The sequence below is a fragment of the Phyllosticta citriasiana genome, assembly GCF_038021145.1.
Source record: "Phyllosticta citriasiana strain CBS 120426 chromosome Unknown IWZ02scaffold_11, whole genome shotgun sequence".
Lineage (NCBI taxonomy): Eukaryota > Fungi > Ascomycota > Dothideomycetes > Botryosphaeriales > Phyllostictaceae > Phyllosticta > Phyllosticta citriasiana.
In genome coordinates this window covers 676968-702369 of record NW_027117288.1, presented here as the reverse complement: position 1 = coordinate 702369, position 25402 = coordinate 676968, and the positions used below count along the sequence as shown (strand labels likewise).

The 25402-nt window shown below is 55.4% G+C and overlaps 11 protein-coding genes across 11 annotated transcripts; 4 read left to right on the top strand and 7 right to left on the bottom strand.

Moving 5' to 3' along the window:
• Nucleotides 1–567: 567 nt before the first annotated feature.
• On the top strand, nucleotides 568–1644 carry IWZ02DRAFT_435368 (band 7 family-domain-containing protein; the record flags this gene model as incomplete). Its single annotated transcript, XM_066766437.1, has 4 exons — nucleotides 568–748; nucleotides 799–867; nucleotides 918–1273; nucleotides 1327–1644. The coding sequence occupies 4 exons, from the start codon at nucleotides 568–570 to the stop codon at nucleotides 1642–1644; spliced, it is 924 nt and encodes a 307-aa protein (XP_066620401.1).
• A 1386-nt stretch (nucleotides 1645–3030) lies between these two features.
• IWZ02DRAFT_49551 (uncharacterized protein) lies at nucleotides 3031–7344 on the bottom strand. Its single transcript, XM_066770149.1, has 3 exons — nucleotides 6076–7344; nucleotides 5486–5981; nucleotides 3031–5435 (listed from the first exon to the last, which is right to left on the bottom strand). The coding sequence occupies exons 1-3, from the start codon at nucleotides 7033–7035 to the stop codon at nucleotides 3115–3117; spliced, it is 3777 nt and encodes a 1258-aa protein (XP_066620400.1). The 5' UTR covers nucleotides 7036–7344; the 3' UTR covers nucleotides 3031–3114.
• Nucleotides 7345–7357: 13 nt separating this feature from the next.
• Nucleotides 7358–7799, bottom strand: IWZ02DRAFT_458347 (uncharacterized protein). Its single transcript, XM_066768004.1, has one exon. It carries the CDS (start codon nucleotides 7752–7754, stop codon nucleotides 7515–7517), a length of 240 nt encoding a protein of 79 aa, XP_066620399.1. The 5' UTR covers nucleotides 7755–7799; the 3' UTR covers nucleotides 7358–7514.
• Nucleotides 7800–8909: 1110 nt separating this feature from the next.
• On the bottom strand, nucleotides 8910–10805 carry IWZ02DRAFT_435366 (uncharacterized protein; the record flags this gene model as incomplete). The annotated part of the gene is made up of 1 exon (XM_066766436.1): nucleotides 8910–10805. One exon carries the CDS (start codon nucleotides 10803–10805, stop codon nucleotides 8910–8912), a length of 1896 nt encoding a protein of 631 aa, XP_066620398.1.
• A 2744-nt stretch (nucleotides 10806–13549) lies between these two features.
• Nucleotides 13550–14304, top strand: IWZ02DRAFT_49497 (uncharacterized protein). Its single transcript, XM_066770090.1, has one exon. The coding sequence runs from the start codon at nucleotides 13680–13682 to the stop codon at nucleotides 14259–14261; it is 582 nt and encodes a 193-aa protein (XP_066620397.1). The 5' UTR covers nucleotides 13550–13679; the 3' UTR covers nucleotides 14262–14304.
• A 1166-nt stretch (nucleotides 14305–15470) lies between these two features.
• IWZ02DRAFT_483909 (uncharacterized protein) lies at nucleotides 15471–16119 on the top strand (the record flags this gene model as incomplete). Its single annotated transcript, XM_066769179.1, has 2 exons — nucleotides 15471–15690; nucleotides 15791–16119. A coding segment is annotated over one exon (220 nt), but the record flags the coding sequence as incomplete, so codon positions are not given.
• IWZ02DRAFT_49449 (uncharacterized protein) lies at nucleotides 15779–17797 on the top strand. The gene has a single exon (XM_066770025.1). It carries the CDS (start codon nucleotides 16124–16126, stop codon nucleotides 17561–17563), a length of 1440 nt encoding a protein of 479 aa, XP_066620395.1. The 5' UTR covers nucleotides 15779–16123; the 3' UTR covers nucleotides 17564–17797.
• A 98-nt stretch (nucleotides 17798–17895) lies between these two features.
• Nucleotides 17896–19351, bottom strand: IWZ02DRAFT_458338 (acyl-CoA N-acyltransferase). The gene is made up of 4 exons (XM_066768003.1): nucleotides 18969–19351; nucleotides 18822–18917; nucleotides 18463–18751; nucleotides 17896–18373 (listed from the first exon to the last, which is right to left on the bottom strand). The coding sequence occupies exons 1-4, from the start codon at nucleotides 19272–19274 to the stop codon at nucleotides 18033–18035; spliced, it is 1032 nt and encodes a 343-aa protein (XP_066620394.1). The 5' UTR covers nucleotides 19275–19351; the 3' UTR covers nucleotides 17896–18032.
• Nucleotides 19352–21166: 1815 nt separating this feature from the next.
• IWZ02DRAFT_49393 (kinase-like domain-containing protein) lies at nucleotides 21167–22021 on the bottom strand. The gene has a single exon (XM_066769975.1). It carries the CDS (start codon nucleotides 21929–21931, stop codon nucleotides 21269–21271), a length of 663 nt encoding a protein of 220 aa, XP_066620393.1. The 5' UTR covers nucleotides 21932–22021; the 3' UTR covers nucleotides 21167–21268.
• IWZ02DRAFT_49409 (uncharacterized protein) lies at nucleotides 22015–22928 on the bottom strand. Its single transcript, XM_066769991.1, has one exon. The coding sequence runs from the start codon at nucleotides 22548–22550 to the stop codon at nucleotides 22077–22079; it is 474 nt and encodes a 157-aa protein (XP_066620392.1). The 5' UTR covers nucleotides 22551–22928; the 3' UTR covers nucleotides 22015–22076.
• Nucleotides 22929–23169: 241 nt separating this feature from the next.
• On the bottom strand, nucleotides 23170–25269 carry IWZ02DRAFT_49381 (ammonium transporter AmtB-like domain-containing protein). The gene is made up of 4 exons (XM_066769967.1): nucleotides 25069–25269; nucleotides 24619–24950; nucleotides 23979–24570; nucleotides 23170–23929 (listed from the first exon to the last, which is right to left on the bottom strand). Exons 1-4 carry the CDS (start codon nucleotides 25133–25135, stop codon nucleotides 23307–23309), a joined length of 1614 nt encoding a protein of 537 aa, XP_066620391.1. The 5' UTR covers nucleotides 25136–25269; the 3' UTR covers nucleotides 23170–23306.
• Nucleotides 25270–25402: the final 133 nt, after the last annotated feature.

Genomic DNA, 25402 nt, shown 5'->3' with positions numbered 1-25402 from the left:
AAGATCTTAAGACTGTTCGAAAAGAAATCTTGACAGAAGAATTTGGAACAGAAAAGTGCGGAGGACCTCGAATAACCTGTTGAGGCCCAAGGTCAGCTTGACCGAAGACCTACGAGCTTTCAGCAATTTGATTCAGTCTACTTACCCATTCCTTGGGCTTGTAAGATGACCTCAGAGGCATGACTTGAGAAGATTGAAGAAGCCCTGGAGCTGACGGTTCCGAAGCGGAATATATGGGGAACATGGCGCCGCCTGTTCAATTGCTCGTTGTTTTCATGGGGTTTCACGCAAGCAGATCAATCGTGCTGGGGACATGTTCGGTCTGAAAACAACTACAGCTAGGAGCAGAAAGTGTATATGAGGGAAAATCGAGGTTTGGGTGAGGTGCGGTGCAGACAGGCGGCGAGCAGCGGCTGGACGGGAAAACCTCGGATGTCTGTCGAATTCCATCAATGCATCATCTGCACCACTCGCCGTCGGAAGAGCTTCACGTCACCATAGACGGCTGCACAACGCGACGTCTTCTCTTCCTCCACCCACCCATTTCGACCTCAAATTCGTGACAAAATGTCGAACGATCCGCGCGAGACTTTCCGGCGCATGCAGGAGCAGCTTGCCATGGCCAGGCGCAGAGGCGGCTTTGGCGGCATGCCGGGCGGAGGTGGTCCCAAAGGCCTCGCGGGAGCTGTGGCAGGAGCTGTCTTTTTAGGTGGTTGCCTCATCGTCGGCAACAATGCTCTGTTCAACGGTAGTTCCATCACTTGGCCCATTGGACAAGTTCGTGCTGACGTTGTCTAGTCGACGGTGGTCACAGAGCGATCAAGTACACGAGAATAGGTGGTGTAGGCAAGGAGATCTATGCCGAAGGTAGAGTTCTTGTTCTTGGATGCGAGTCCCAAAGCTGAATGTGCATCAAGGTACTCACTTGCGGATTCCCTGGTTCGAGACGCCCATCACCTACGATGTCCGCGCGAAGCCCCGCAACGTTTCCTCCCTCACCGGAACGAAGGACCTGCAGATGGTCAACATCACTTGCCGTGTGCTGTCGAGACCGCGCGTCGACGCTCTCCCCCAAATCTACCGTACACTAGGCACCGACTACGACGAGCGCGTGCTGCCATCGATTGTCAACGAGGTCCTCAAGAGCGTGGTGGCGCAGTTCAACGCCAGCCAGCTCATCACTCAGCGTGAGAATGTTAGCAGGCTCGTGAGAGACAACCTGGTGCGGAGAGCTGCGCGCTTCAACATCATGCTAGACGACGTGTCGCTGACGGTAAGATGACACCACAACATCCAAAGTTGCCATTGCGCTGACAAACCAAACAGCATCTCGCCTTCTCGCCCGAATTCACTGCCGCTGTCGAAGCCAAGCAAGTCGCGCAGCAGGAGGCGCAGCGCGCCGCCTTCGTCGTCGACAAGGCGCGCCAGGAGAAGCAGGCAGCCATCGTTCGCGCACAGGGTGAAGCGCGCTCGGCCGAGCTGATTGGTGACGCCATCAAGAAGTCGCGCAGCTACATCGACCTCAAGCAGTTCGAGAACGCCAGGCAGATTGCGCAAATCCTGCAGCGGAGCAGCAACCGCGTGTACCTCGACTCGGGCGTCCTGGGCCTCAACGTAAACGAGAACGACGGCAAGAGCAAATAAGCGGTAGCTGGAGCGCTTCACTATGGGAGGGTGACCATGTAGAAGAGCCGTAGCAAAAAGCCGAAATGAGGTCGTGAGCTGCGAATCTGGAGAGGTTGAGGCACTTGTTTATCCGCACGAGGCGATTGTGAACAAAATCAGTATGGAGCAGGCACAGCGAATCGGTGTTTGTTTGTTGGTCTATCGAGCAAGGGGCTCGCCACTTTTTTCTTTTTCATAATCAGGAAAAATTCAATTCCACTCCGGGCAAACCTGCGTTCCTCTCCCAGACACTTTACCGTACATGACCAGCAGCCCGTTGGTCTTCTGAAAGGACAACCAATGACAAGATTAGCTCCAAAGCACTTCCGACGGCAACCAGTCCCCCTCTTTTTCGGCCATGTACATCGTCAATCGCCATCGAAAGACAGATCACCCCCTCCCCTGGCCTGCAGGTACATGTACTTGTCCATCCATCAAACGAACCACGAATGCTCGCTACAAGCTCTCCCTTGTAGGTACCCTACCTGCTTATCAATCACCTCACAGACGAATGCTCCCTACATCCTGCCCATCAATCTCCAATCTCCAATCTCCAATCCTTTCCCTCCCTCCCCAAACCAACAACCCAACAACCCAACCAAAACAAAACAAAACAAAACACCATCCATCAAAGCCCACCAACGGACTCGAACGGCCGCCAAACCACTACCGCAGAACCGTGTGTGGAAAGCAGTGAGCGAGCATGCGGGAAGCAGAGCAATGAGAAAGACAAAGTCCGAACCACGGCGCCAAAGGCACAGAGTCGTGAGCAACGCTTGAGGTTGTGAGAGAAGATGGGGGAGAGGTGGTGGGGTGCGTGAAGATGTGGGGTGTACAGGTAGGTACACAAGTAGTTCTTGGTGTAGAGGTAGGTGCTTCCCACCTGCTCACCCACTCACCCACGCACAATCTCTGTCATTCGATTCTTCTTCCTCCATTGAGAAGGCAGACGAGTATCAAAAAGATGTCTTGAGCGGGGGACACCAGGAAAGACAGCAAGCAAGGCAGGCTCGTAGACTGGTTTGGTGGTTTGGTTGGCGGTAGATGTGAAATGGGATTGGTAATTGGTATACAGCGAAGAACAAAGAGCAAAGCAAGAAGACCAGCCAGACCAAGTATCAATCCTAGTGTCAACCCAATGACTCCATCCCTCCCTCCCTCCCTACCTTTCGTCTCGATCCACAAATCCAGATGTCAACCACAGACACACAGACAGACAGACAAGGCCAGTGCTAATGGCAAGCAAGTAAGGCAGGCCAGGCCAGGCCGTCCAACCGTCTAACCCAACGCCAATGAATACACACCAAGATGCTTCTGCGGTCCGTTTACCATAGCTGTAAAAGGGGAGAAGAAGCAGCCAATAAAGAAAAGAGAAGAAGGGGAATGTGTTCAACATCCCAACACCTCGAGCCACCACCTCAAGCCAACAGCAGTACACAACAACAACAATTAACTCCTCGTCCTAGTAGCCGCGCCAACCCTCTCCTGCAACCGCTTCAGCAGTGCCTTGAGACCAACGCCCCTCTCGCAATTGGCTTCGAGCCAGTCCTCCATGCCCTTGCGAACATGAGCCAGCGCCGCCGTGACCGAGCCCTTGGGCAAGCCCGAGTCATCGACGGCACTGTTATTGTTATTGTTGTTGTTGTTGGCGTGGAGCGCCGGGTTGAGCAAGACGTCGAAGCAGCGCGCCCACAGTTCCGTCTGCCAATAGCGCTTGAAGCTATCACGGGGCTTCCAGCGGCGGGCGTCCTTGGGGCCGCCCGCGACACCTGCAGCACCGCCGATGCCGAAATCTGCTCCGCCATCGAGCAATGAGCTGCTGCTGCTATTGCTGCTACTCGCACTTGGCGAAGAGCGGTCCAGCACCGTCTCGATGTAGCGGCCCCATAGCAGCGAGTAAACGACGCCTGCCGCGCCCCACAGGTCAATCTGCCACACCCAGGGCCGCGCCTCGCGCATCTCGACGCAATCGGCGTCGCCCACCTTCCAGTCAGCGACGAAGCCAATGTCGCGCCCGAACGCGCGCACGTCGACGCCGCGGCCAAAGTCGATGAGGCAGATGCCCTTGGCCGCCCACCCGCTACCGCCCAGACGGTCGTACTGGCTGCTCCACGCCGCGTCTGCGACCGGGTCCAGCCGCGCCAGCACGTTGTCTGGCTTCAGGTCGCCGTGGAGGATGCCGTTGGTGTGCAGGGCTTCGACTGTGCGCAGCACTTCGATGGTGAAGAACATGGCTAGGGATTCGTCCATGGCGCCTGTGCTTCCGCCGCTGTTGGGCACCGGGCCGTCTGCTCGCGCCATGTTGACCAGATCAAGCAGCGTGCCTTGGGAGCGGTAGGATAGAGTGAGGTAGGCTTCGTCGCGGGCGAGGTGGAGCGAAGGTGCTGTGACGAGTGAGGCGACTGTTCGGGGAGCGTGGCGCGAAAGTCGTGCGTGCGAGAGTCGAATCATGTAAAACTCCCAAGGGGTAGGGGGAGACTCGGACTTGATTGCCTCGAGGGTCGAGCGGGAGTTTGAGTCGTCATCGTCAGCGGTGGGATTGATGGGTCTGCTCTCAGCGAGATACACGGGAGCGTAAGCGCCCTCACCAAGCTGCCGCTTGATGGTGTATTCTCTGTTTTCATTTTCGAAACGGAGAACTGGCGGTGCCATGTCACCAGCTCCCTTTTTAGAAACGGCCTTAATGTACTTTTTGATATCCGGCTGGCGGCCGAACGTGGCGTCTGCGTCCGCAAAATAGCCCTCGTAACTCTCCAGCGAAGGACGAATGTTTTCGAGTATTGTCTGGTGGATGTGCTCTTCCATTGGATTGCACAGCTTCTCCTGGATGATGGGCCCCTGAAGAACGCTCTCCTCCGTGGCCTTTGCCAGAGCGGCAGCGGCCTTGGAAACGCCCAGGGGAACGCGGTCAGCCTTGGAAAAAGAAGGTTGAGTAACCCGTCCAGTCTCATTCATGGCTCCAGACAGGATCTCGTCAAAAGTCCCCGTCAGACCCTCAGTCTCGTCCTCATCCTCAGGTATCATTGGCGTCCTCTCGCCAACACGACGACTAGGGGTCTTTGCGTTGAAGTAATCCTTTTGCTCAGCAAGCACAGTCGCAGCGCCTAGCGAAGACTCCGTCTTTTCTACAATGGGCGTCATGAAGGGGAGACGGTTGTTAGCCTTTTGCACCTGGTCACGGTACGGCCTCCTAGGCACATCGACATCATCTGGCGGCTCGGGTACGAATTTCGGCGGCCCCTGCTCTGGCGAAGTTGGCGTGAGGAGCTCCTCTTTGTCCTGCGATCCACCATATCCTTCGTCTTCGTCCTCCTGATAATCTGAGCGCTGCGTCTGGGTCACTTCGCCCCTTTCGCTGCCCGTCATGTCATCTTCGTTTGGGACATGTTTGCTTTCAGTGAACTCGGACCAGTCGCTGACGCTCCTCGCTTCCGTGACCTCGTCACCAATCGTGCTCTTCGTCTCGTCGCCCATGGTGCTCTTGACCTCGGTAAAGTCGGCCTGGGTCGTCTCGTCTCCGAATTCGCTCGTGGTTCCCGACATGTGTCCAGTGGTCGTGCTCTCTCCACCACTCATGTACGTGTCGTCCTCATCGCTCTCGTCATCGCTCTCTGCATCGTCGTCTGAATCTTGCTGATTTTTGAGCGGCTGGTTGAAGATGCCATAGATTTCGTCCATAGCCTCCTTGGTGTGGAACGTCATGGTTGGTTCCGCGCCATTCTTCCTCCGCTTAATCTTGGGTCCAGTCGGGGAAGACAGGTTGGTTTGCACTATGCCATGTCATTAGATTTGGAAGCCTCCTGGCTTGAAACATACTTACCCGTCTTCGTCTCGCCGCGGACTTCCATGACCTCAATCTTTCTGGTTCGGTTGGCGCGCTCTTCCCTACGTTGCTTCTTTAGCATCTTGGCCCGTTGAATCTCCTCCTGCGTTGGTGGTGCATTTTCGTCATTCGCGTCGTTGAGCGGAACGACTGTCTGCTTGAGGCTCTTGACAAGAGCCGCCGCTGGTTCTGGGGCCTCCCTCGGCTGAAGGACTTGAGGATCTTTTGGTTTCAAAGCCTTGCGTTCTTGACTCTCCTTCATTGCTCTCTCTTGCCGCAACTTTTCGGCCGCTTGTCTGTTGATTTGCGCCCAATCGTACTTCATCCACCCGCGATGCGCCGCTCTCAGCTCTTCAAAGCAGAACTCTTCGCCATTCGAGCTTTCAAAGTCCGGATACACAGCCTCAAGATTCACAAAGCACCGTTCGACTTTTCCGCTCCTAGGGTTTACGGACTCTTGGGTTTCACGCAGAGTATCGGATGGCATTGCAGACTGGATACACAGAAAAGCAAGTCGCCCAGAAATTAGTCCTGGCGTTCGTAAATATGACGAAGTAGAGGGAGGAGACTGCGCGCGCAACACTCACCTGGTCCTTGAAAATCATGAGCTTCTCCACCCCAACGTTCCTCTTTCCTCCATTCAACTTCTGTCCTTGCATCGCCTGTGCCTGTATCGTGTTCTCCTTCTTCCGGTCGGCCATGCTCTGGACGACCTCTCCGGCGCGCGCCTTGCTGCCGAGAACGGACGGCTTTGACTCGTCAGAATCCGTGAAAATGGCCATTTTGGGCTTCTTGCTCTTCGACGCTGCAGCTCCAGGTTGCTGGCTCTGTGGACTCGGGGTAGCAGATGAAAACGGATCAATCTTCTCGACCAGAGCGGGCCTGAGCACAGGAAGCGCAGGGCTTGACGGGCCGTTGGCATCCTGCGGACGCGCCTCCATGCGCTGCTGAAACTCGCCATACTTGCGCAAAAGCCTCTCCGCCGGCCGAGCTTGCTTGTCCACGCCCATTGAGTATACCTCCTCCGCCTGGTTCCATCGGCCTTGGGTCTCGAGGTAGGCGGCAAACTCCTCGTAGAAGAGCGCGAGGCTCTCTCCAATCTCGTGGCGCGCGAGCAACGCAAACGTCTGCCTGGGTTCGTCCGAAAAGAGCTTGATGTAGTGGAGCCACAGCTTCAGGTAGCGCGGGTCGTTCTTGTAGTGCGGCGTCTTGACAAACGCCTTGGTCGCCTTCTCGAGCAACGGCAGCAGCTGAGACTGCGTGGTCGCCGGGTTGGGGTATGCGTCAAAGGTCCATTTCACGTAGCGGTCGTAAATATCGAGCGGATCATCCGACTCGTCAATTGTCTCGAGCTCCTTTTCAAACTCTTGCCTCTTGAAGTTATTGACTCTCTCTTGGTCGGATGGGATGGGCTTCAGCGCGCCGTCGAGGTTTTTGGGAGACAAGACGGATGCGAGGGCTCTTGCTGATCTACCCCCTTGGACTCGCTGGATGTTTTCCTTGTGTGGTTCAATTTCGTCGAAGCTGATGAGGTCGTCGGCCGCCATGGCGTCGGATGGGGTATCAAGAAGGAAAAAAAAAAAAAAGGCAGCGAGCGAGAGAGAAAATGTGCGCGCGTAAGGCGGTACGCCCGAGGAAGATTTCTTTGAGGCCGGCAGATGCAAATGCCTTCTAATATTGGCTCCGTAGGTGATGGTAGTGAGCTGTGTCCGTTAGGATGCTGGTTAGTCGGTCGTGGTGTGGTGTGGAGAGCGAAGAATCAGGCTGGTTGCGGTGTAAACAATAAACAGACGCCAAGCCCAGTGGACCCGCCGCAGCCACGCACGTGCGGCAACCCGCAAGAAAATCATGGCCGCTCAGACTCGAGCACTCCAAAACAACTACCCTTTCCCTCGCATTTAACCAAAACCAATTGTGTAAAGATGAGGTCATGCATCTCTAGAGCTTTCATTGTACAGCTGACAGGCAGTTTCTCCCCCCACTGCTAATTCAGCCAGAACAAAATCTCCTACCACATCCATCTCCTTCACCTCCTACCATGATGTCTAACTCTCGCATGCACACAGTAGTACATGTGTCGATCCACAGCTACACCCAACCCCTCGAGAAGCCACGGTACCCAGTATTGTAAGCCGCATCCCTCAACAGTCCTCCAAAAAGAGCGATACGCACCCCGGTGTTTAAGTTCCATAGGTGTGACCTCCGAAATACCTTGCTGGATAGCCAGACCGACAGTGAGGAGAGCAGCGCGATGTAGAGCAAGCATAAGCACGTGCACGCACACGAGTCAGGAAAATGCGAGAAGAGAGGGAAATAATGAGAGAGGCGGATAAAAGCCTGATAGTCATTGTCATTGTCTTTTGAATAAAGCAGTCAGCCAGCCAGAGCACCATCCATCCATCCACCCATCCCATCCCATCCCGTCTTGTCCTGTCACGTCCGGCAGATAGATGCGGCCATCACGGCCAATCAACATCTAGGTACAAAAACAATAGAGCGCAAGGGGAACCAGGACAGCAGAGGATTTTTGATGTTGCGAGTGTGGAAAGTAGACAAACCCGACAGAAAAGAAGTTGGAGTGACGCTTTCGGTTTGACAAGATTAGGAACGCCTGCCTGCCTGCCTGAACATGCAAAGTAAAAAGGCCTCCCGCCATCCGTTCCCACCATTCAAAGGCGCCGCCGCTCCGTGTCCATCGTTCCCGTGGCCGCCCCGCCTGCTCGTCGCTGCTGTAGGGAGTCCATCGTGAAAACATTTCTTCGTCGTGAAGGAGCACAAGAAAAAAAAAAAAAAAAGAAAAGAAAAGAAAAGGGAGAGAAGAAGAGAAGAAGGAAAAAAGAGAGTGGGAAGGCCATCCGGAGAAGAGTATCAACTGAAGTTGAGGTTGAAAGTCGTGAGAAACAAGAAAAAGTGAATGTCCACGATGGCCCCCGACACTGAATGGAAATCCCAGAAACAACAAGGGAGCAAAACAAGGTGTGGTAGGTGTCTGCAGGCCAAGACTCGAGGAGTCATAGAACCCTTGCAAAGCTCAGCAAGAACGTGGTGAGTCTGGCCGGCTTCGAAGCAAAAAACGCAAGACATTGGTTCCACCCGGACTTTTTCCAGGTACGCAGAAGAACAATTAAGAGGGAATATGCAGAAATTCGTCATCGCATTCGTCATCATGAAATCCGCAAATGTAGGAGACAAGAGCAACGCTCAGACCACGCGCTCAAGGCTGAGCTTCTGGCGGCGGCACTCAGGAAGCTTGTGTGCGCTTGTAGCCGCGAAGTCAATCAGCTGAATGATGATAGCTCCCGGGACATGCTGTGATCGCCAATACGCCGTATACGAACCGATTCCGATCGCTATGCAGAATGCTGGTGGTCAAGTCAATCGGCCTCTACGCAGTCCAACGCCAACGATGCAAAAGTCACACCTAGGCGCCAAACAAGCCAAAGCGTTCCTCAAAAGTTGCCGACGGCTCGAAGACACGATTCGCGGCAGACATGCGAGGGAACGTGCTAAAGTTGTTTGACGATTTCCCACCAAATGGAGAACCCAGGCGCCTTTCGGGATCGGTGTCGGCGGGCGGCGCTAAGAAGCTTTGATCTATCGGCTCCGCGCCCATCATGGTGTCGTCCGCCTCGTCGAACGAAGCGGGCGGTGTGAAGAGTGACGACAGCTGCCGAGCCCCACCATCCATGTCACCGAGGCTGAATCCACGACTGCGCACCCGGCGGTGGCTAATCTCAGCAGGGGCACCAAAGAGTTGCTGCAGAAAATTCTGACCGCCGGTGTTGCTGTTTTCAGCGTTGGCCATGTCTTCCAAATACTGCTGAGCCCTGCGCTTAAAGGATCGGGTGATTGGGACAGGCGCATGTAGTTCCACGGGAGGATCCAATCTCGGAAGGGGTTGAGACACGGGTCTGCAGGCTTCGGGGGAGAAGCCGCTGGCTTGGCTCTTGGATGAAGTAACAGAAAAAGGCGACGCAAGCGTTGGCTTTGAAGACTCGCGCGACATGGGACTACTGAGTCCGGGGCCAAACTGAAGAGATTGACTTTTTTGGTGAGCGTGCGAACGAGGGCTCTGCTGCGAAGCAAACGTTTCGCTGGCTTGCGGCGTGCTCTCGGTGGCCAGAGCATGTAGCGGGTTTCCGACTTGCATCATGGTCGAGGTACTGGTCGTCAAGGAGACACTCATGTCGCGGGTAGAGAAGGACGATGACTCGGATGGCTTGCGATCCGTGTATGCATTCATCGGAGCTGGACCAGCGGTGTAAGCGGTCTGAGGAGATGATGAGGGAAACGGAGATGGAGTGCGGGTTCGAAGAAGGCGCTGGTAGTGGGCGGCAAGCGTTGGCTGGCGTTTGCAGAGCTTCCTGAGCCTTCCGCGTGCCGCAGCTTCGGAACGAGGCCACTTGGAGCCGGGCCTGGGAACTCTCAAGAGGGTAGGGGTATCACTCCCGCTCCGAGAGTCCCGCGAGGCGTCGGGAGATGCCGCAATGCTCCTCGAAGCCGAGCTGCTTTTCCAAGACTTCTTGGCCAAACGAGCGACGCGTGCACAGATTCCAAGAGGAGGAACTGTTCCTGGCAGCATCTTGAAAGGCGTGACGGTAGGATCCTGCAGGCACACCATGTAGGTGTACCAGAGGTGATCGTCCATGGCCTTGGTCCATACCGCGTCTTTGCGCGTCTTCATGCGCTTCGCTGGACGCTCATTGTAGGCCTGAAGGGGCGACGAAGGAAACGCCTTGGCAATCTTGGAATGCGGGAAGACAAAGGGGTCCGAGGAGTCGCTTTCAGGGCTCGTACAGCTACCGGTCGAGTCTGATGAGCCCATGCTGTCGCGAGACGAGATGGATGAGTCGGAAATGCCAGAGCATGATGACGAGGGCCTGCTGATGATTTCAGCCTGGCTAAGATTGTCGAGTTCAGAGTCAAAGGGGCCCAGGTCACTGGGGCTCATCCCGATCTGCCCGACTGGCGTCTTGGGTGGGGAAATGGGGCGTAGGGCAGGAGCGGGCTTGAGGAAGCCGTCCTCAGGATCGGACGGCGTCTCAAAACGAGCAAAAGTCACGTCCGTCTCGGGCTCCGGGGCGTCTATCGTGGGGATGGGAATGTCTCTCGACGCGTAGGTAAAGTTTGTGGGGGCGTAGGCCGGCAGGGCTCGTCGGCGTCTTCTGACGCGGTATGCTTGGCGAGGAATCTGAGGGGGCTCGAAAGGCTCGTCTTTGTCTTCGGGCTCTGGTGTCTTGGGGAGGGAGCCGTCGGTGTAGTGGAAGGTGAAGTTCTTGGGCAGCGTCACCGAGAGGTGGGGACGAACGGGCGGCATGGTTGCGGATTCCAGATATACAGAGTACCCGGTAAGGAATCAAGTCTCGGAGATTGTGTTTTTCTCCCTTGATTGTCGACGACAATACAAGGGCGCACGGATACCGGTCGCGTACCTTAGTGTTGGCAAAGACTCCTTGCAGTCAGAATTCCAGGCTCGGAGAAGATTCCGCAAGTCGAGTGGGTTAAAAAAGGCCAACGAAGACGCGAATTGTCAAATTAGAAGCGACTCGAGGTGCAGCAGCGGTGATCAATCCAGGTGCAGCTCGAGCTCTCGAGGCGAATTTCTGGTCGCAGCGCAAGACGTCGCGATTGTTTTGGTTGTCAAAGAGCAGCCTAATGACCGCAAAAGAGTGGCGCAATCGACAAGATGCAGTCCTAAGCTACGCCAGGTGAAGGTGGATTCGGTGACAGGAGAGCGATGGAGCGAGCGTAGCGTAAGGAGTGTAGCTGCGACGGGTGCGCGCGCAAGCGTCGGTCGGGGTCCACGGATGGCCGGGAAGTGTTTGAAGTGATGATCGGGTGGGCGCGCGCTATGGAAGCGGGCTAGAGGGCCGAGGGTGGTGTTTGGGAGGATGTGGGCGTGGACGAGGGCGCAAACAGGGTCGGGCGGCGACGCAGCAGAGCTACATGCGACGAAGGATCAAGAGGCAGGCGCCGGCATGCTTTCGCAGAGTCGCAGGGGTGGCGGCGAGCGCAGAGATGGGGCGACTGTGGGCTGATGAGGACAACGAAGCGGAGGGTGGTGAGGAGGGTAAAAGAAAGAAGAGGACAGAAACGGATGGGGTGGTGAAGAACCAAGGGCGCGGCGGTCGGGAGCGGGCAGACAGAGACAAGAGGCGGCGGCGGAGGAGGCCTGAGGGAGTGGAGGAACGAGGAGGAGGAGGAGGACGAGGACGAGGGTGCCAGCCAGGTGCTAGGTGCTAGGTGCTAGGTGCTAGGTGCCAGGTGCCAGGCGGTGACTAGTAGTAGTAGTACAGTACGGTACATGTACTGTACAGTAAGGTACCTATGTATGTATGTATGTATGTAGGTAGCACCAGGCTGGGCTGTCCACCAATTGGCAGTTGGCGCCTGAAGGCCTGAGCGTCAATGGCCCGAGCGCCCCTCATCCGCCCGCACCGCACCCTTCGCTTTCTTCCCTTGACTTAGCAACCTGGACCTGGACCTGGACCTGGACCTGGCTCTGGCCCTGGCTCTGGCTCTGGCTCTGGCTCTTGTCGCATGTCTGCCACTGCCTCTGCCACTCCTCTAGGTGGGTTGACAAGCGTCACTATTGTAGAGCACAGATGAACCTAAGCCCTCATTCATATATTGTTTGTTTACCTTCGTCCGCTTCTGGTCACTGTCAGCCAGGAACATCTGCAGTGTGCCCTCGAGTCTGCCGCCAGCTCACACGCCACCCACGGCCGTTGCATGCATGCAGTGAGAGTGTGAAGCCATGGGCCCCGGTCTGCAGCAGAGCACCAGGGCCGCTTTCCATCTCCCCGCCCTCATTCTCTCCATTGTCGTCGTCTTCGTGGACATGGCTTCAATTCGAGCCCGTGCTGCTCCTCCGCTCTCTCCACCCGCCCGACCGACCGCCCGCCGATCCAACGCGTGTCGCGCGCCTGTCGCGTCTTTTTTTTTTTTTTTTTTTTTTCTCTTCCTCATCAACGTCGCATCTGCTCTCCTCCATCGAGTCTTCCTGCGCTTGACGGCCTGCATCAGGTCCCTGCCAGCGGGGACGACGGCGGGTCCCTAGCGGCGTTCCACGACGCATGGCCAGCCTCATGCCCGTCCCATGTACTGCTTTGTGCAATTTTGGCTGCTCTGAATCGTCATGACATGATCGACTTGGTCCAAGCAGATCGCCCGCCAGCGAGAGCCACCTCAGACTTGTTCTCTCCACGGCCCCCGTGGCTGAAGCCCGCGTCCAAACGGGACTAGCTCCCGTGTCTTGTAAATTACGACCAAGTTATTACTCTGACCTCGCACAGCTTCTGCCATTGGCGCGGCCACCGGTCTTGCTCCAAAAATAAGTCGACTCTGGATTACACAACCAGCTTTACCAGACGCTCGTCTACCAAGCAACCCCAACCTGGCTACTCGCCACCTCAGAGGACAGCGCGAATACAGCTCACTCTGCTACTGTATCCTCCGACACTGATCAAACCCCCATGCTGAATGAATCCCCGTGGCTGAAGTCGTGTACCGCTACGAGATGCTGCGCCTACGTGGCCGACAATGGGGTCGCCCTGCACCTCTGGCAAACGAAGCGCGTCGTCTTACCGTGGGCAGAGAGCGCTCCTCGACTGGTTGCACCGCGTTGTCGTCTAAGCCACTGAGAGCTCGTGTCTTTGTTTTGATGCTCATTTCGTGCAGCTCCCGACAACGCTAATTCCACCGCCGCCAGCGATCCTCAGGGTCGCTGTCCGTGCGATGCTTCTTTTCTCGAGTCTTGACGGCTGCCATCTTCAACCGCTGACTTGCAAACAACGCGTCTTCCGGATAAATTGTCGACGCGTCGGCACCCAGATCGTATCGACATGTCCATCCTTGTCAAACTCTGTGGTTTAGCTTTCCTTGCGTAAACCCGCCGCACGTGAAGCTGAGACGTGACTGAATCAGTCATCCGTCGAACACCTTGATCCGGACCGGCCACGAGCAGCGACCCGTGGGCCGTTCGTCCCTCTCCCTTCCTCCCTCCCTCCCTCCCTCCCGTCGTCTCCGCTCACATCGGCAGGGCTGATGCTGCATCGCCGATTTGCCGCCCCCTCAAGACATCTTCTCCTCCACGGCCCGTGTTTCGGTTTGCTCTCGCAAAAGTCTACCATTTGCCCTCATCTCTCCTTTTTGCCAGTCGCCCTTCCAACCGTGCAAGGACGCAAAAACAATGGCGTATATCGTCGCGCAAATACCGACTAGACTTTTTATCCATCATCGATTTCGCTCCCAAGTGTGCGATACATGTTCTTCCAGGATCGCCGTTGGGCGCACATTGTCGTCATTCATCATACGTGGATCGAGAATGCCAATTCCGACCGTGAGCTTGTATCGACGTCTTGAAAGATCTGCTTGCCGTGTGTTTACAAACACCGGACCACCGGGTACAGCTTTTTTCTGGGGGTTTTCGTGGGTCCCGCGTCGTGCAATTTCTCGTCTCTTGCTTTTTTCTTTTTTCGCTGCGGCTTGCAAACCACGCGGTAGGACGAGACGGACCTTTGCGTTTCACTGCGCGAACACCTTTGCTGCAGCTGCCACTGGCTTGCTTTTCTTTCGTCCTTTTTCAAGTCACTGGGTCATCATGGGACAGTCTGGACTTTCCTACACACCCCGAATGTGTTCACCACCACCACCATCACAATCCACAGCGAAGCCCTCTCCCCTTGATAGTATTCAGCTTGCTTTGACCTCTGCGCTCGGTCTTTCCAGACGCCCTTCCCGCCCCTTGGTCACACCAAGCCCACTCACATGACCCGCCCATCCATGTCCTTGGCACTTATTTTTCCCGCTTTCTCGTTTTTGCAGAGGCGCGCCTGACGCGACGTCGTGTCCCCAAACTAATAACGTCGTCGCCCGAATGAGAATTCAGACTTGCTTGCCTTTTGCAAAAGCACAACGGCGAGCTTTGCAGTCCCAACGTCCTGGGGATGGCGTGTGGAGATGGTTGTGACGGAGCTGGGATATCCTTTTGTTGGTCGTGTTTGTTGAGTTGATGGTAGGTTGATCAGGTGTCTAGTCTTGCTTTTCCTCTGTCTGGCTTTGCTTTCCATTCTAGTTCACACTCACCAGTGAGTGTCTCGGACGGATGGCATTTTGATCGCGTTAGCCGGGACATGTTTGCCCTAAGACGTTTCTGATTTTTCTCTCCGGTCTTGCTCTCAAGGGACGCGTTTAGCCACGACTGAGTGTCAACATTCATCACTTGATGCTTGCGTATCTTCCAAATCGCTTCAATTCATGACAAGCCAAAGTGTCTAGTCCACGTAAAATTCCGAAAGACTTGCCCAAGCAAACACATGATTGAGCAAAAGTCCATCACCATCTGCTCCCCCTTCATTACCATCATCATGATCATCATCATCATCATCATCATCATCACCACCACCACAACAACACCAACAACAACACAACAACCCCCATCATCTCCTGACGCCAAACCCCTCCTCAGCCCTCCCCCCCAAAACACTCACACCCAACCCCAACTACCCACCGCCCAACCAACACCACCCCCTCAACCACGAACCACATGCCATCTTCGCGCAAACCCCCATGCGCGTCTCGGCACCGGCGCCGGCGCAACACGGTGCGGCGCAGCAGCAGCAGCAGCAACAACAACAACACGCGCAACCGTTTCTTGCCTCCCCCCGTGTCCGCGTCCGCGTCGCCGTCCCGACCTCCCTGCTCACGCGTCCCGTCCGGGTGCCAGCTGGCAGTCAGCCAGCCAGCCAGGCGGCTTGCCGAGAGGCGAGCACGGGTGAGCGAGCACGGCTCAGCAGCTCAGCAGCTCAGCAGCACCGCCGCCGGCTGCCGATGAATCAATCGGATCGGATGGGGTGGCTGGCTGGCTGGCTGGCTGGCTGGCTTGGCTGGGCTGGGCTGGGCTGGCCGGGATGACGCGCGTGACGGCTGTGTGATAGGTGGGTGGGGGCGATTTGTGCAGGACAGGGACACACGCGTTTATAGGTGGACGTGTCTGGTTTGAGGGGACGCGCTTGCGTTTTTCTGTTTTGCTACTGAACATCTATTGCGATACAATTTTGTCTTTCGACTTTTATTTTGATTTGCACTTGGTGGTTGTCGATTGGAGGCTTTTTGTGTTCGAGGAGAAGAAGAAGAAGAAGAAGAAGAAGAAGAAGAAGAGAACCAGGCCTGACGGGCAGGGTGAAGGGTGGGTGGAATAGGTAAGTGAGCTGTCGCTGCTCTGTTAGTGATCTGCTAGCACGCTACCTGTGCTGGTGTGTGCTATGGTCTGTCTGAATTGGAATGACTGACGTTGGTCAGGTTGGTTCTGGCTGTTGGGGTTCTCTGTCCATTGGCTCGATTGGATCACTTCGTTGCCGGTTCGTCAATTGGTTGCTGGCCACATAGCGGTCCGAACTACCATTGCTTGTCTTCTGGTCGAGTTTGTTGGCATCCGTCCCCAACATTCCAACCAGGTGGCCGCCCGACTTTATTAGAGACTTGATATCAGCACTCCAACAGTCAAACCAACATCGAAACCTTTCAATCTCCACATAAACAACAACAACAACAACAACAAGGTACCTACCTACCTACCTACCTACCTACCTACCCACAAACAGAAGAAGAGCAGAGAAACACAAGAGAAGAAAAATGTGCCACACACACACGACCCACTTCGCATGTACACACGCCCACGCGCACCTCGAGCTGTGCCCGGCCGCCATCGAGCCGCTCATCCTAGCCGCTGTGATGCCGACGCGTAAAGGAGGACGACAGGACCCCTCCCCCCTCTCTCTTTCCAACGAAAAGGCGTACCAATGTCAATCTCAATCTCTAGGCGCAGGAGGAGCATCACCACCGCCAACGATGACAAGCATTCCTCGCGCAAGCAGCGCGACCAGCAGCGGCAGCGGCAGCGGCAGCACAGCGTCATCCTGGCCCTGGCATTCGCCAACTTCGTCGCCTTCGCCATCAACGACGACAAAAACAACAACATCGCCGGCCCCTGACCTATACACCACCAATGACCACCATCACCAAGCGCACAGCATAACCCACTCAACCGCGCCCTCGGCCTCCGTCTGCGTCAATTGCACCGGTCCGCCTCTCGAGTACCCGTTTCCGTATCCGCGGACGCACCCTCACCCCTACTCCTCCCCCTCCCCCTATACCTCCCCGCCGCTGTCATCGCCTTCACTCGACATCTTCGACCTCTCCGCCTCGGTGCGCGCGTGGGAGGAGTGGGAGGATGGCGATCGCAGTACCACACCTCTCCATTCTCATCCCCACCCCCACCCCCACCCCCCCTTTTCCTCGCCTCGGTCTTCGTTTCCGTCCTCGCCGCGCGGCGCTGAACAGCGCGTACACGATGATTACCTCGCCGCCTCGCTAACCGTCAGCATCGCGCGTCCGCTAAGCCACGACCCGTACGCCGACGGCGAAGCGGCGCCGGATGTGCCGGGGGCGCGGGAAAGGGAAAGAGAAAGGGCGATGGCGACGATGCCAACATGTCCAAAGGCGCCGCGATTGCGGCCCGTGAGTGATGGTAGTCGTGGTGTAGGACACGGCCGAGGACGAGACCGGTACAAGGGTCCAGACAAGAAAGCGGCCGAGGAGGATGGAGGAAGCCGTGAGGAGGAGGAGGAGAGCGAGAGTGAGATTGAGCGATTGAGTTTGGATGATGATGATGATTATTTTGTGGGTGAAACGGAAGAAGAATTCCAAGTAGAATTCGAAGAAGAAGAAGAAGAAGAAGAAGAAGAAGAAGAAGAAGAAGAAGAAGAAGAAGAAGAAGAAGAAGAAGAAGAAGAAGAAGAAGAAGAAGAAGAAGAAGAAGAAGAAGAAGAAGAAGAAGAAGAAGCACAGTACAGCGGCGGCGGCGGTGGCGTCGCGGCAGACGCGCAAGCGACGACAACAACACCAACAACACCAACAGCACCAACAGCTGCAGCAGAGCACAAGCTGCAGCAGAAGCAGACGACGACAGAGAAACACGGTGACGGCGGCGTGCGTGGACCTGACATCCGTCGTACGCGTTGTGGAAGAGATGGTCGACTCGGACGGTTGGAAGCGGCAAAGTCGAAGCTGTGAGTTTGTCAGCGAGGATGGAGTGGAGGCTCTGCGTGTTTCTGGGAGTTATTTGGTTTGGGGGGAAAAAGGGAGGGAGGGAGGGACTGAGTGAGTGGATGGCTGCTGCTATGCAAGATACCCACCGAGTTTGTTGCTCGACCGTGGATGGATGGATGGATAAGGGAGTTGGTTGGTATTTGGGTTGTTGGCTGCTGGCTGACTGACTCACACTGTGGGGTTGGGTTTCTTTCATGTTTCTCTTCAAATGGACTGACTGGTTATGGTGGTGTTGTTGTTGATGTTGGTCTCGAGGTAGTTTGGACAGAAATTGAAATATGTTTGACATTTTGAAATATGCTCTTCTTTGAACATGCGCGTCGCTTGTCATTGCGAGATGCAGAGGGGAGATGACAAACCCTCAAATACACTACCTACCTCCTTCTCTACCAGCGAAGCGCGTGCTCCTCAAAATCCGGGTATATCGACTCTTCTACTCAAGCGCCACAACGCCCTCCATGCTCTCTCCCTCGCCCACAAACGCCGCCGGGTCGACCGGCGGGACGAGACTAATGCCATGCTCGAGGGCCCATCGCCGCAGCTTAGCCTTGTTTAAGACGGCCTCGTCGTCGGCGGCGCCCTTTTTGCCCCCGGGCCGATGCTCCAGCACCGCCATGCTCTTGAGCGTCGCGACAATGTCTTCGATGAGTATGTACGTCGCGTCGCTAAGGTCGCGCAGCGTGAGGGTGCCCTTGCCCGGGACGGCGAGGACGACGCGCGCAATCGTCGCGCTCCAGTACGCCGTGTAGCCGCGGCGGCCCAGCTCGGACAAGGCTACAACGCGTTGCCAGCAGTCAGCAAGTCTGTCTACGGCGTCCATCCCGTGGGTTTGGGTGTGGGTGTAAGTGTGACAGCAGACTCACGCTTCTCGGGCCCTCCGATGCGGCCCTCGCGTCTGCTCAGCTCGTAGCTGATGCCCATGAGCATCTGGCCGAGGCCTTGGCGCTGCCACGGCGGAAACACGAGGATGCACGCCAGGTTGTTGTTGTCCCAGCTCATCTTTTCCTTGCTGAAGAAGCCTGTGACTTGGCGCGCGCCCGTCGTCGGGTTCGTGCTGATGAGGAGGTAGTACAGAAACGTCGTCACGTCGTAAAAGACGGACTTGGTGTCGAGGAAGAGCTTGCCAAAGAGCGACAGGTTTTGCGAGTAAAGCTGCGGCAGCAGAGGAAGAGCGTCAGCGGAGAGGGAGCAACGCGTGGTCTGCCTGCGTGGGTCGCCGCACCTTGTGTTGCTCGCCGTCGACTTCGTGGATCGAGTAGCTGTCTTTGGCGTATATCTTGGTGCCCGGCGGCGGTGCTTCTTTCAAGGGACACACTTTCTGGCGCATGAATCAGCTGCAGCTCAGCTTTTCCCGCAGTATTCATCTTACCGTATGTCCCAGGAAGGGAATCAATTCCTTCGAGTACTTGAAGCACCACTGGCAAACGTACAGCCGCTCAATGCGCCGCCCAACCAGCTCTTCGGGGTAGAACGAAGGATACCACGGCTTGATCAACAAATCTCCGAGCACAACATGAATGACGTTTGGCTCCATGGTCGCCGGCCGCTGATTTGGCGTCGCCGTCGGTGTCGATGCGTTAGCGACTCCTACAGCTGGAGCACCGCCGCCGCCATTGTAGCTCGGATTGGGCGCAGATGGTGTCGGTAGCTGCGCCTGCATTGCTTCGGGGCCCATCGCGGGCAAGAGGTGCGTCGCTGGTGGTGGTTGCTGTGCCTTTCACATGGTGCGAGGTGGTGTTGCGAGGAGCAGAGCTGCTTGGCGGCTGCGACGAAGCGGAAGCGCGAGCCAGGCCAGCCTGGTGGGGCGCGCTGTGGCGCGTCGGCGATCTTCGTCCGCCACTTACTGCATGCATATTTTGACGACCGACAGTTTGCAAATTCGTTGTTGAGGGCATGGAGCTCACCTTTGACATTTGCAACGGCGTGGTTTCGTTAAATTCGATTTTCACCACGTCACGAATTTTTCCTGGATAGGCAATGGCTGTCCATTCCCACTGGCTGCAAACTTCTGGATATTTTTTGGAGTTGATGCAACCAAAGCCAAAAATCACTACCGCAACCTTCGCTTCCCAAAAGCTCCAGGCGAAAGATGCAGTCTGTGGGTTTGGTAATTCTGAGTGAAGTTGCAAAAATACTTGCATTTCTTACCTACGCATCACGTCCACCAGTCCAGCCATGATCAAAACCAATCTCTAAACTGTCATATCATTTTTGAGACCACAGGATACTCGGAAACCAATTTACCAAAATGCATATGGCAGGTCCATGTGCTTTGTAGAGCTTGTATCGCTGATCCATTCAAGTCTGGGGTATCGTTTTCAGCTTAGTACTTTTACGCTGGTCGGGACACAAGCGAATGTAAAGAAATGTCAGAAGGTTCTCGAGTTCCAGTGAGGGTCTGAGGGGTGAGGCCCAAAGGACTTGCCTTTAACGCGTATTGAATGGTGTGTGTCTGTCTTGTCCCTTGCAAGCGCCGGAGCGGCGTGGAGGAATCCCAACAACAGGAGCCGTTCGCGGTCTTTGTGATGTTGCCACATGAGTCCGGAGGTTGCGAGTAAGTTTTGTGTTGGTTCCAGCCCTCTCGTCAAGTCGCCTAGTTTGCCAGTCTCCATGCTCTTCGTTGTTGGGTGTTGGACTCCTGGGACCTTTAGCCAATACGGAGCAAAGCTGGAATCCAGCATCTGCCAAAGACCAACTCCCAGATGAGATTCGTGCAGAGGCAGGCGATACGCTGCAACTTCAATGAAACATGTTGGTTCCAAACCAGGTGACACTCTCTCAATCCAATCGTGCGTGGTCCTCGATGTTGGACATGACAGATGGTAGCCTTAAAAAGCGGAGGCAGTGACTGCAGCATTCTGGAAATTCAATAGCAATCCGCAAGCCTGCGATCACCAGTTGTCCATCTGCAGCGAGTGTCGAATCCCTTAGTACTGTGCTTCAGGAGTGTCGAAGAGAAACACGAAGAGTAGGTTGACCATCAGGGTACCTTTTACTACTCAGCTTGCTTTAGTTTGGTATAGACAGACAGACCATGTGCTGACCTACACCAGGAATGTCCGCGTATCGCCAACTTTCGATCATTGTGTACGGGTCTGGAGAAGACCCAAACCATCGTTCGCACTGGGCTTTTGCTCTGCATAAGCCGGGATCGAATACTGGCAATCTGCTTCACGTCAATCTTCTCGATTCAAGCAAGTTGCTCCACCATTTCGAGATTCGTCGCGATGTTGGATTGAAGAGCATGAGTTCCGAGGGGTACTTCAAGATAGCCGAACTCACCCCAGAGCAAAAGTTCCCGCGCGGCTGCCATCATCAGCGATGAAAAAGCTCCAAACAATGGAAAGGGCAAGTGCCAGGACTGGATCCTCAGTTGCATCATCTCTCTTGAGGCAGAGGAAGTCATTCCTCCTGGAACTTCAGAGTGGATCGGGGACCTCGTTGGGCTTCCAGCAGGAGACTTGAAGGGCCGAGTTGGTGAAAATTGGACTGGCAATCAGGTCTAGACTAAGTCATTGGGCGCACACCTGTAACTCAATGTGTCAGGTTTCTAGCTTGGTCGGGGGCATTGCAGTTTGTTGTTTGGAGAAGTGGAGAGGCCCGGGAAGAGTGAGAAGTACAATTGCGAGCAGCATGCCTCACATGCCGGTATACAGTGTCAACTGCTGGTCATATCTTTTCCAAAGGTCGTAATGAACTTTGTTCCCAACTGGAAAATTTGGTTTCAACTGCCTCCATCCATTCCGCATCTCGTGCTCCCCACTTGCACACGAAATAGTCCTGTCCGGTGATGCTGAAGCCCGCAGCCTCCCAATCAATGATACCCGTGATTTTCGCATCATCATCAACGAGAATATTGCCGCGGTGCAAGTCGCCATGGCAGGATGTCTTTTCCTCATCGTTCAGCGCCAGAACTTCCTCTGCCAAGGCCTGGTCTGACTCACTGAGCACTCCTCGCGGGCGTGAATTGCGGAGGGCTTCGATCAGGCCTTTGTTGTATTCTCGGCGGGAATCAAAAGGGCCATATCGTATTTGATCCGTGGTCACGGCAGCAAAGCGTTTGAAAAAGGTGTCCTCGCTCGGTAGGCGCCAGAGCGCGCCATAGAAGTCTCCACGAATCTGTTGCAGCTCTTGCACGTATTGACGCAGCTGCTCGACGACATGATGACGCTTCTCGAACGTGAGACTTTTCCACGCCTCGCTCAGCAGGTGACCGTCGACTTTGGACATGCGTATGTAGCCCAACCCGTCCTTCTCGTAGGCTTCATGGACTTGGGGCACAGGGATAGATGTGCGACTTGCCACAAAGCGCATGGCTGCAGCCTCGGACATGTTGACGGTGCCAACTTTTAAAATCGTATTGCTCTCCGTGAGATGGTAGATCTGAGGGCCAATACCCTTTCTGCCAAGGTTCAGAGCATCCTTGGGAAGTGAAGCAATCTCGTGTACGGCGGGTGGTACAATCGAAAGCGACTCATCAAGTCTGAAGCCTTGGTATTAGTCGAGAGGATCCATGGCAGAGTGCGGCACGCACGCGGGTGGTAGTTCCGGTTGGGTTCGAGACATGGTGCTTGCAACTTATCTTGACTTTCGCGTTTGGAAACCCGCGTGTAGAATACAAAGTATTAGAAGCATTCAAGCTCTCTTCTTTTTTCTTTTTCTTTTTTTTTTTTTTTTTTTCGTTGCAGCATGGCGCTTCCATAGGCTGACTGTGGCAGGAACTCAGCATCAACAACAACAACGCGGAGACAGAGACGAAAAAAAGACTGCGAGAAAAGATAGTCTTCCAAAACATGACACAGCAGGCCGAGTAGATACGCCTAAACATGCGCGCGGGATGCGGCGTGTGGGACGAGCGATAAGTATGATGTGGGGGCAAGGGGAAACGTGGGTGGACGAATATCCGTAGGGCAGCGTGGGGGAAGGGGGGAAATAGTCCGTGTCCATCCATCCCGTCCAAACACCACCGCAGGAGTCATGCAGTGTGACGCCAAAGACAGAACAAGACGATTGTGAAGGAAAGGAGGAGGAGGCGTTGGCGCAGAGAGATAGGACTAGCCCAGGCTTTTTCCTGCGTTTTTGAGAAAGCAGGGCGTGATGCATAGTTGCTCAGTGGAGAAGTGAGATGTTGGTTGCAATTGCTTTTTCCCTGTGCCGTCTTTTCGCCCCGTTTTCTTTGCACGTCTGCCCTGCTATTCGCTTGATGTCGATGTACATGCATGCATACGTGCAGCATCCATCTCCCGGTCTTCCGCGGAAGTACGAAACAGGTGCAGGCGTAGCCAAAAGTTTGTGCAGTGGCAGAACAGAAGCAGCAGTGCCCATCAGTCTGCCCTTCAACGATCCAAGATTGTTGAACGAGACGACAAGCGCGCGCCCGTCTTTTCAGCAAAGGACGGGGACTGACTGGCTACCGCATATGTGCAAGGGATGAGAGTTTGTTGCCGGAGAAGCAAAGCAGCATCCAGAATTCGAATTACAAACGACGTGTAGAAATATTTATCCTGAAATAACACATGTGCAGGTGGAGCTGTCAAAAAGGGACAAGAAAAAGGACAGCCCAACGTCTGGTGGTGGTGGTGGTATCCAACGCCAAAAAGATCCGCGCTCATATCAATCAATCAAAAACGTTTCGAAAAGGTGGCATTCGTAAAGGTCCATCAAACAATGAAAACAAACAAGACTTTTGGTTGAGGCCCGGTCCCATCTATCCCTCGCGCGGCGCCGATTGCGGCGGCGACATGTGGTGAGGGTGTTGCGGATGCGTGCTCTCGGCCTTCTCGTCTATGGCAATGGCATGGCGGTCGCCGCCAATCATGGTGTGGTCGTGGCCGGCCGAGGAGCTGCTCTCGCTGGGGTCCTTACCCTCGAGCATCTGGCTGTGTTGGGCGATTCCGTGGCGCTCGCCCTGCGGGATCTGGTGGTCGTGGGGCACGGGCTCGTTCTTGGCCGGCGTCCATGCCAGGTAGTCGCGGCGCACCTCGACGTAGTCGTAGGCGAACTCTCCCAGCTGGTCGTCGTCCATGCCGAGCAGTTCGGCCTCCTCGGATGCGCGCAGGTGCAGCCCCGGGATCTTGTTGATGATGAAGGCCAGGAGTGCCGACATGAAGAAGGCCCAGCCAGCAGTGGCAGCGATGTAAGCGATTTGCTTGGGCAGTTGAATCCACTCGTGCTCGATCCAGCCGCCGGGGTAGAGTCCGGTGTTGACGCCGTCGAGGCCGATGATGTAGGATGCTCCGAAAATGCCGTTGAATAGGAGACCGACCATGCCAGCAACGCCGTGCTCGGCGAAGACATCCATGGCGTCGTCGATGCGGATCCAGAATTTGACTGTCTTGATTAGTGTTTGAAAAGTGGCGTGATGTGGGTCGAGACTTACTCTTGGTCGAAAAGTTGCAAATGACGCCCGTCACGATACCAAGAACCACGCTTGCCCAGGGAGGAATGAAACCAGACGCAGGAGTGGCGGCGACAAGGCCAGAGATGGTTCCCGAACACCAGCCGACCATGGACCACTTGCGAGCGAGCCTCCAGTCAAGAAGAACCCAAGTGATGGCGGCAAACATGGCAGTCAGGTTCGAGTTCCAGCAGGCCATGACAGCACGCAGGTTGGCACCAAAAGCGGATCCACCGTTGAAGCCGAGCCAGCCAAACCACAGGAGAATGGTGCCGAGTGTGATGAGGGAGACGTTGTGGGGGCGGAAGTTGAGCATCATCTTCTCCTGACGACGGCCGAGGACCCAAGAGTAGGCGAGGGCAGACATTCCGGAACCGATTTCGACGGGACCACCACCGGCGTAGTCGAGACCTCCCCACTTGTAAAACCAGCCGTTGACGTTCCAGGCCCAGCATGCAATCGGACAGTAGACGATGGTGGCCCAGGCAAAGATGAAGACCATGCAGGGGATGAGGCGACCGCGTTCGGCAACAGCACCAACAACAATGGCAGCAGTGACGGCACAGAATTGCATCTAGACAAGTCAGAAAGAGCTTGGGGTACTTTGGCAATTGAGACAAACCTGATAAAAGGCATAGAGCAAATCCGGAATCAGGGGGCTACCAGGACTCGGTTCGGCCAGAGTCTTCATCAAACCGAATTTTTGCAAATCTCCAATGAATCCATTTGTTGCGTATTGGCTAAACGCCAGCGAGTAGCCCCAGAAGTACCATTGGAAAGTGATGACGGAACAGGAGGCCATGCAGGCCCACACCATGGACAGGGCAGATTTTCTTCTTGCGAGACCCGAGTAGAGGAAACCGAGACCGGGGACCATGATCAAGACCATGGCAGCGGCCACGATTATGAAGGCCTGGTCACCGGATTGGAACCATTGGTTCAAGTTTTCGAATTCTGCAAGTGATCAGTCGACATTTTCAAGTTTCGTGTTGTGTTTCGCGTCAGGCGCGTCACTTTCACGTGATGGAGCAGAAGTGACTGCCAGACAAGGGACATGGATGGTAGCACTCACTGGAATCGCCGCCCAAGGGATTAGTGCCGTTGAAGGTGGTCGGCGCGCCGACCCAGGCGTAGGACATGGTGGCCCGCCGAGAGAAGAAGGAGTAGCAGCAGTGGAGAAGGTTTTTTTTCTTTTTCCTTTTTTTTTTTTTTTTCGGACAGGCAGGTGATGGGAGGACTGCGATAGTGGACTGAAGCTGAAGCTGGATCTTCGAGTGGTAAACAGGCACAGGGAGTGCGGGGGGCGCGCGGTTTTAATGTTTGGGTTGGGCAAGAAAAGGTCAAGAGCGAGCGAGGGTCAAGCATGAGCCGACGCTTATCGTCCACGGCCAGGCTCCTTGAGGCAA

What these genes read in the sequence shown, in the direction of transcription:
- IWZ02DRAFT_49551 (XM_066770149.1), bottom strand. Translation starts at nt 7,035, where the DNA reads ATGGCGGCCGACGACCTCATCAGCTTCGACGAAATTGAACCACACAAG. An exon ending in TCATGATTTTCAAGGACCAG is followed by an intron (nt 5,982 to 6,075) that starts GTGAGTGTTGCG and finishes CTGTGTATCCAG; the next exon opens with TCTGCAATGCCATCCGATAC. An exon ending in CCGCGGCGAGACGAAGACGG is followed by an intron (nt 5,436 to 5,485) that starts GTAAGTATGTTT and finishes GACATGGCATAG; the next exon opens with TGCAAACCAACCTGTCTTCC.
- IWZ02DRAFT_458347 (XM_066768004.1), bottom strand. Translation starts at nt 7,754, where the DNA reads ATGCTTGCTCTACATCGCGCTGCTCTCCTCACTGTCGGTCTGGCTATC.
- IWZ02DRAFT_49497 (XM_066770090.1), top strand. Translation starts at nt 13,680, where the DNA reads ATGGCGTATATCGTCGCGCAAATACCGACTAGACTTTTTATCCATCAT.
- IWZ02DRAFT_49449 (XM_066770025.1), top strand. Translation starts at nt 16,124, where the DNA reads ATGTGCCACACACACACGACCCACTTCGCATGTACACACGCCCACGCG.
- IWZ02DRAFT_458338 (XM_066768003.1), bottom strand. Translation starts at nt 19,274, where the DNA reads ATGGGCCCCGAAGCAATGCAGGCGCAGCTACCGACACCATCTGCGCCC. An exon ending in TCGACGGCGAGCAACACAAG is followed by an intron (nt 18,752 to 18,821) that starts GTGCGGCGACCC and finishes CTGCTGCCGCAG; the next exon opens with CTTTACTCGCAAAACCTGTC. An exon ending in CATCGGAGGGCCCGAGAAGC is followed by an intron (nt 18,374 to 18,462) that starts GTGAGTCTGCTG and finishes AACGCGTTGTAG; the next exon opens with CCTTGTCCGAGCTGGGCCGC.
- IWZ02DRAFT_49393 (XM_066769975.1), bottom strand. Translation starts at nt 21,931, where the DNA reads ATGTCCGAGGCTGCAGCCATGCGCTTTGTGGCAAGTCGCACATCTATC.
- IWZ02DRAFT_49409 (XM_066769991.1), bottom strand. Translation starts at nt 22,550, where the DNA reads ATGGATGGACACGGACTATTTCCCCCCTTCCCCCACGCTGCCCTACGG.
- IWZ02DRAFT_49381 (XM_066769967.1), bottom strand. Translation starts at nt 25,135, where the DNA reads ATGTCCTACGCCTGGGTCGGCGCGCCGACCACCTTCAACGGCACTAAT. An exon ending in TCCCTTGGGCGGCGATTCCA is followed by an intron (nt 24,951 to 25,068) that starts GTGAGTGCTACC and finishes GATCACTTGCAG; the next exon opens with AATTCGAAAACTTGAACCAA. An exon ending in TGCTCTATGCCTTTTATCAG is followed by an intron (nt 24,571 to 24,618) that starts GTTTGTCTCAAT and finishes TGACTTGTCTAG; the next exon opens with ATGCAATTCTGTGCCGTCAC.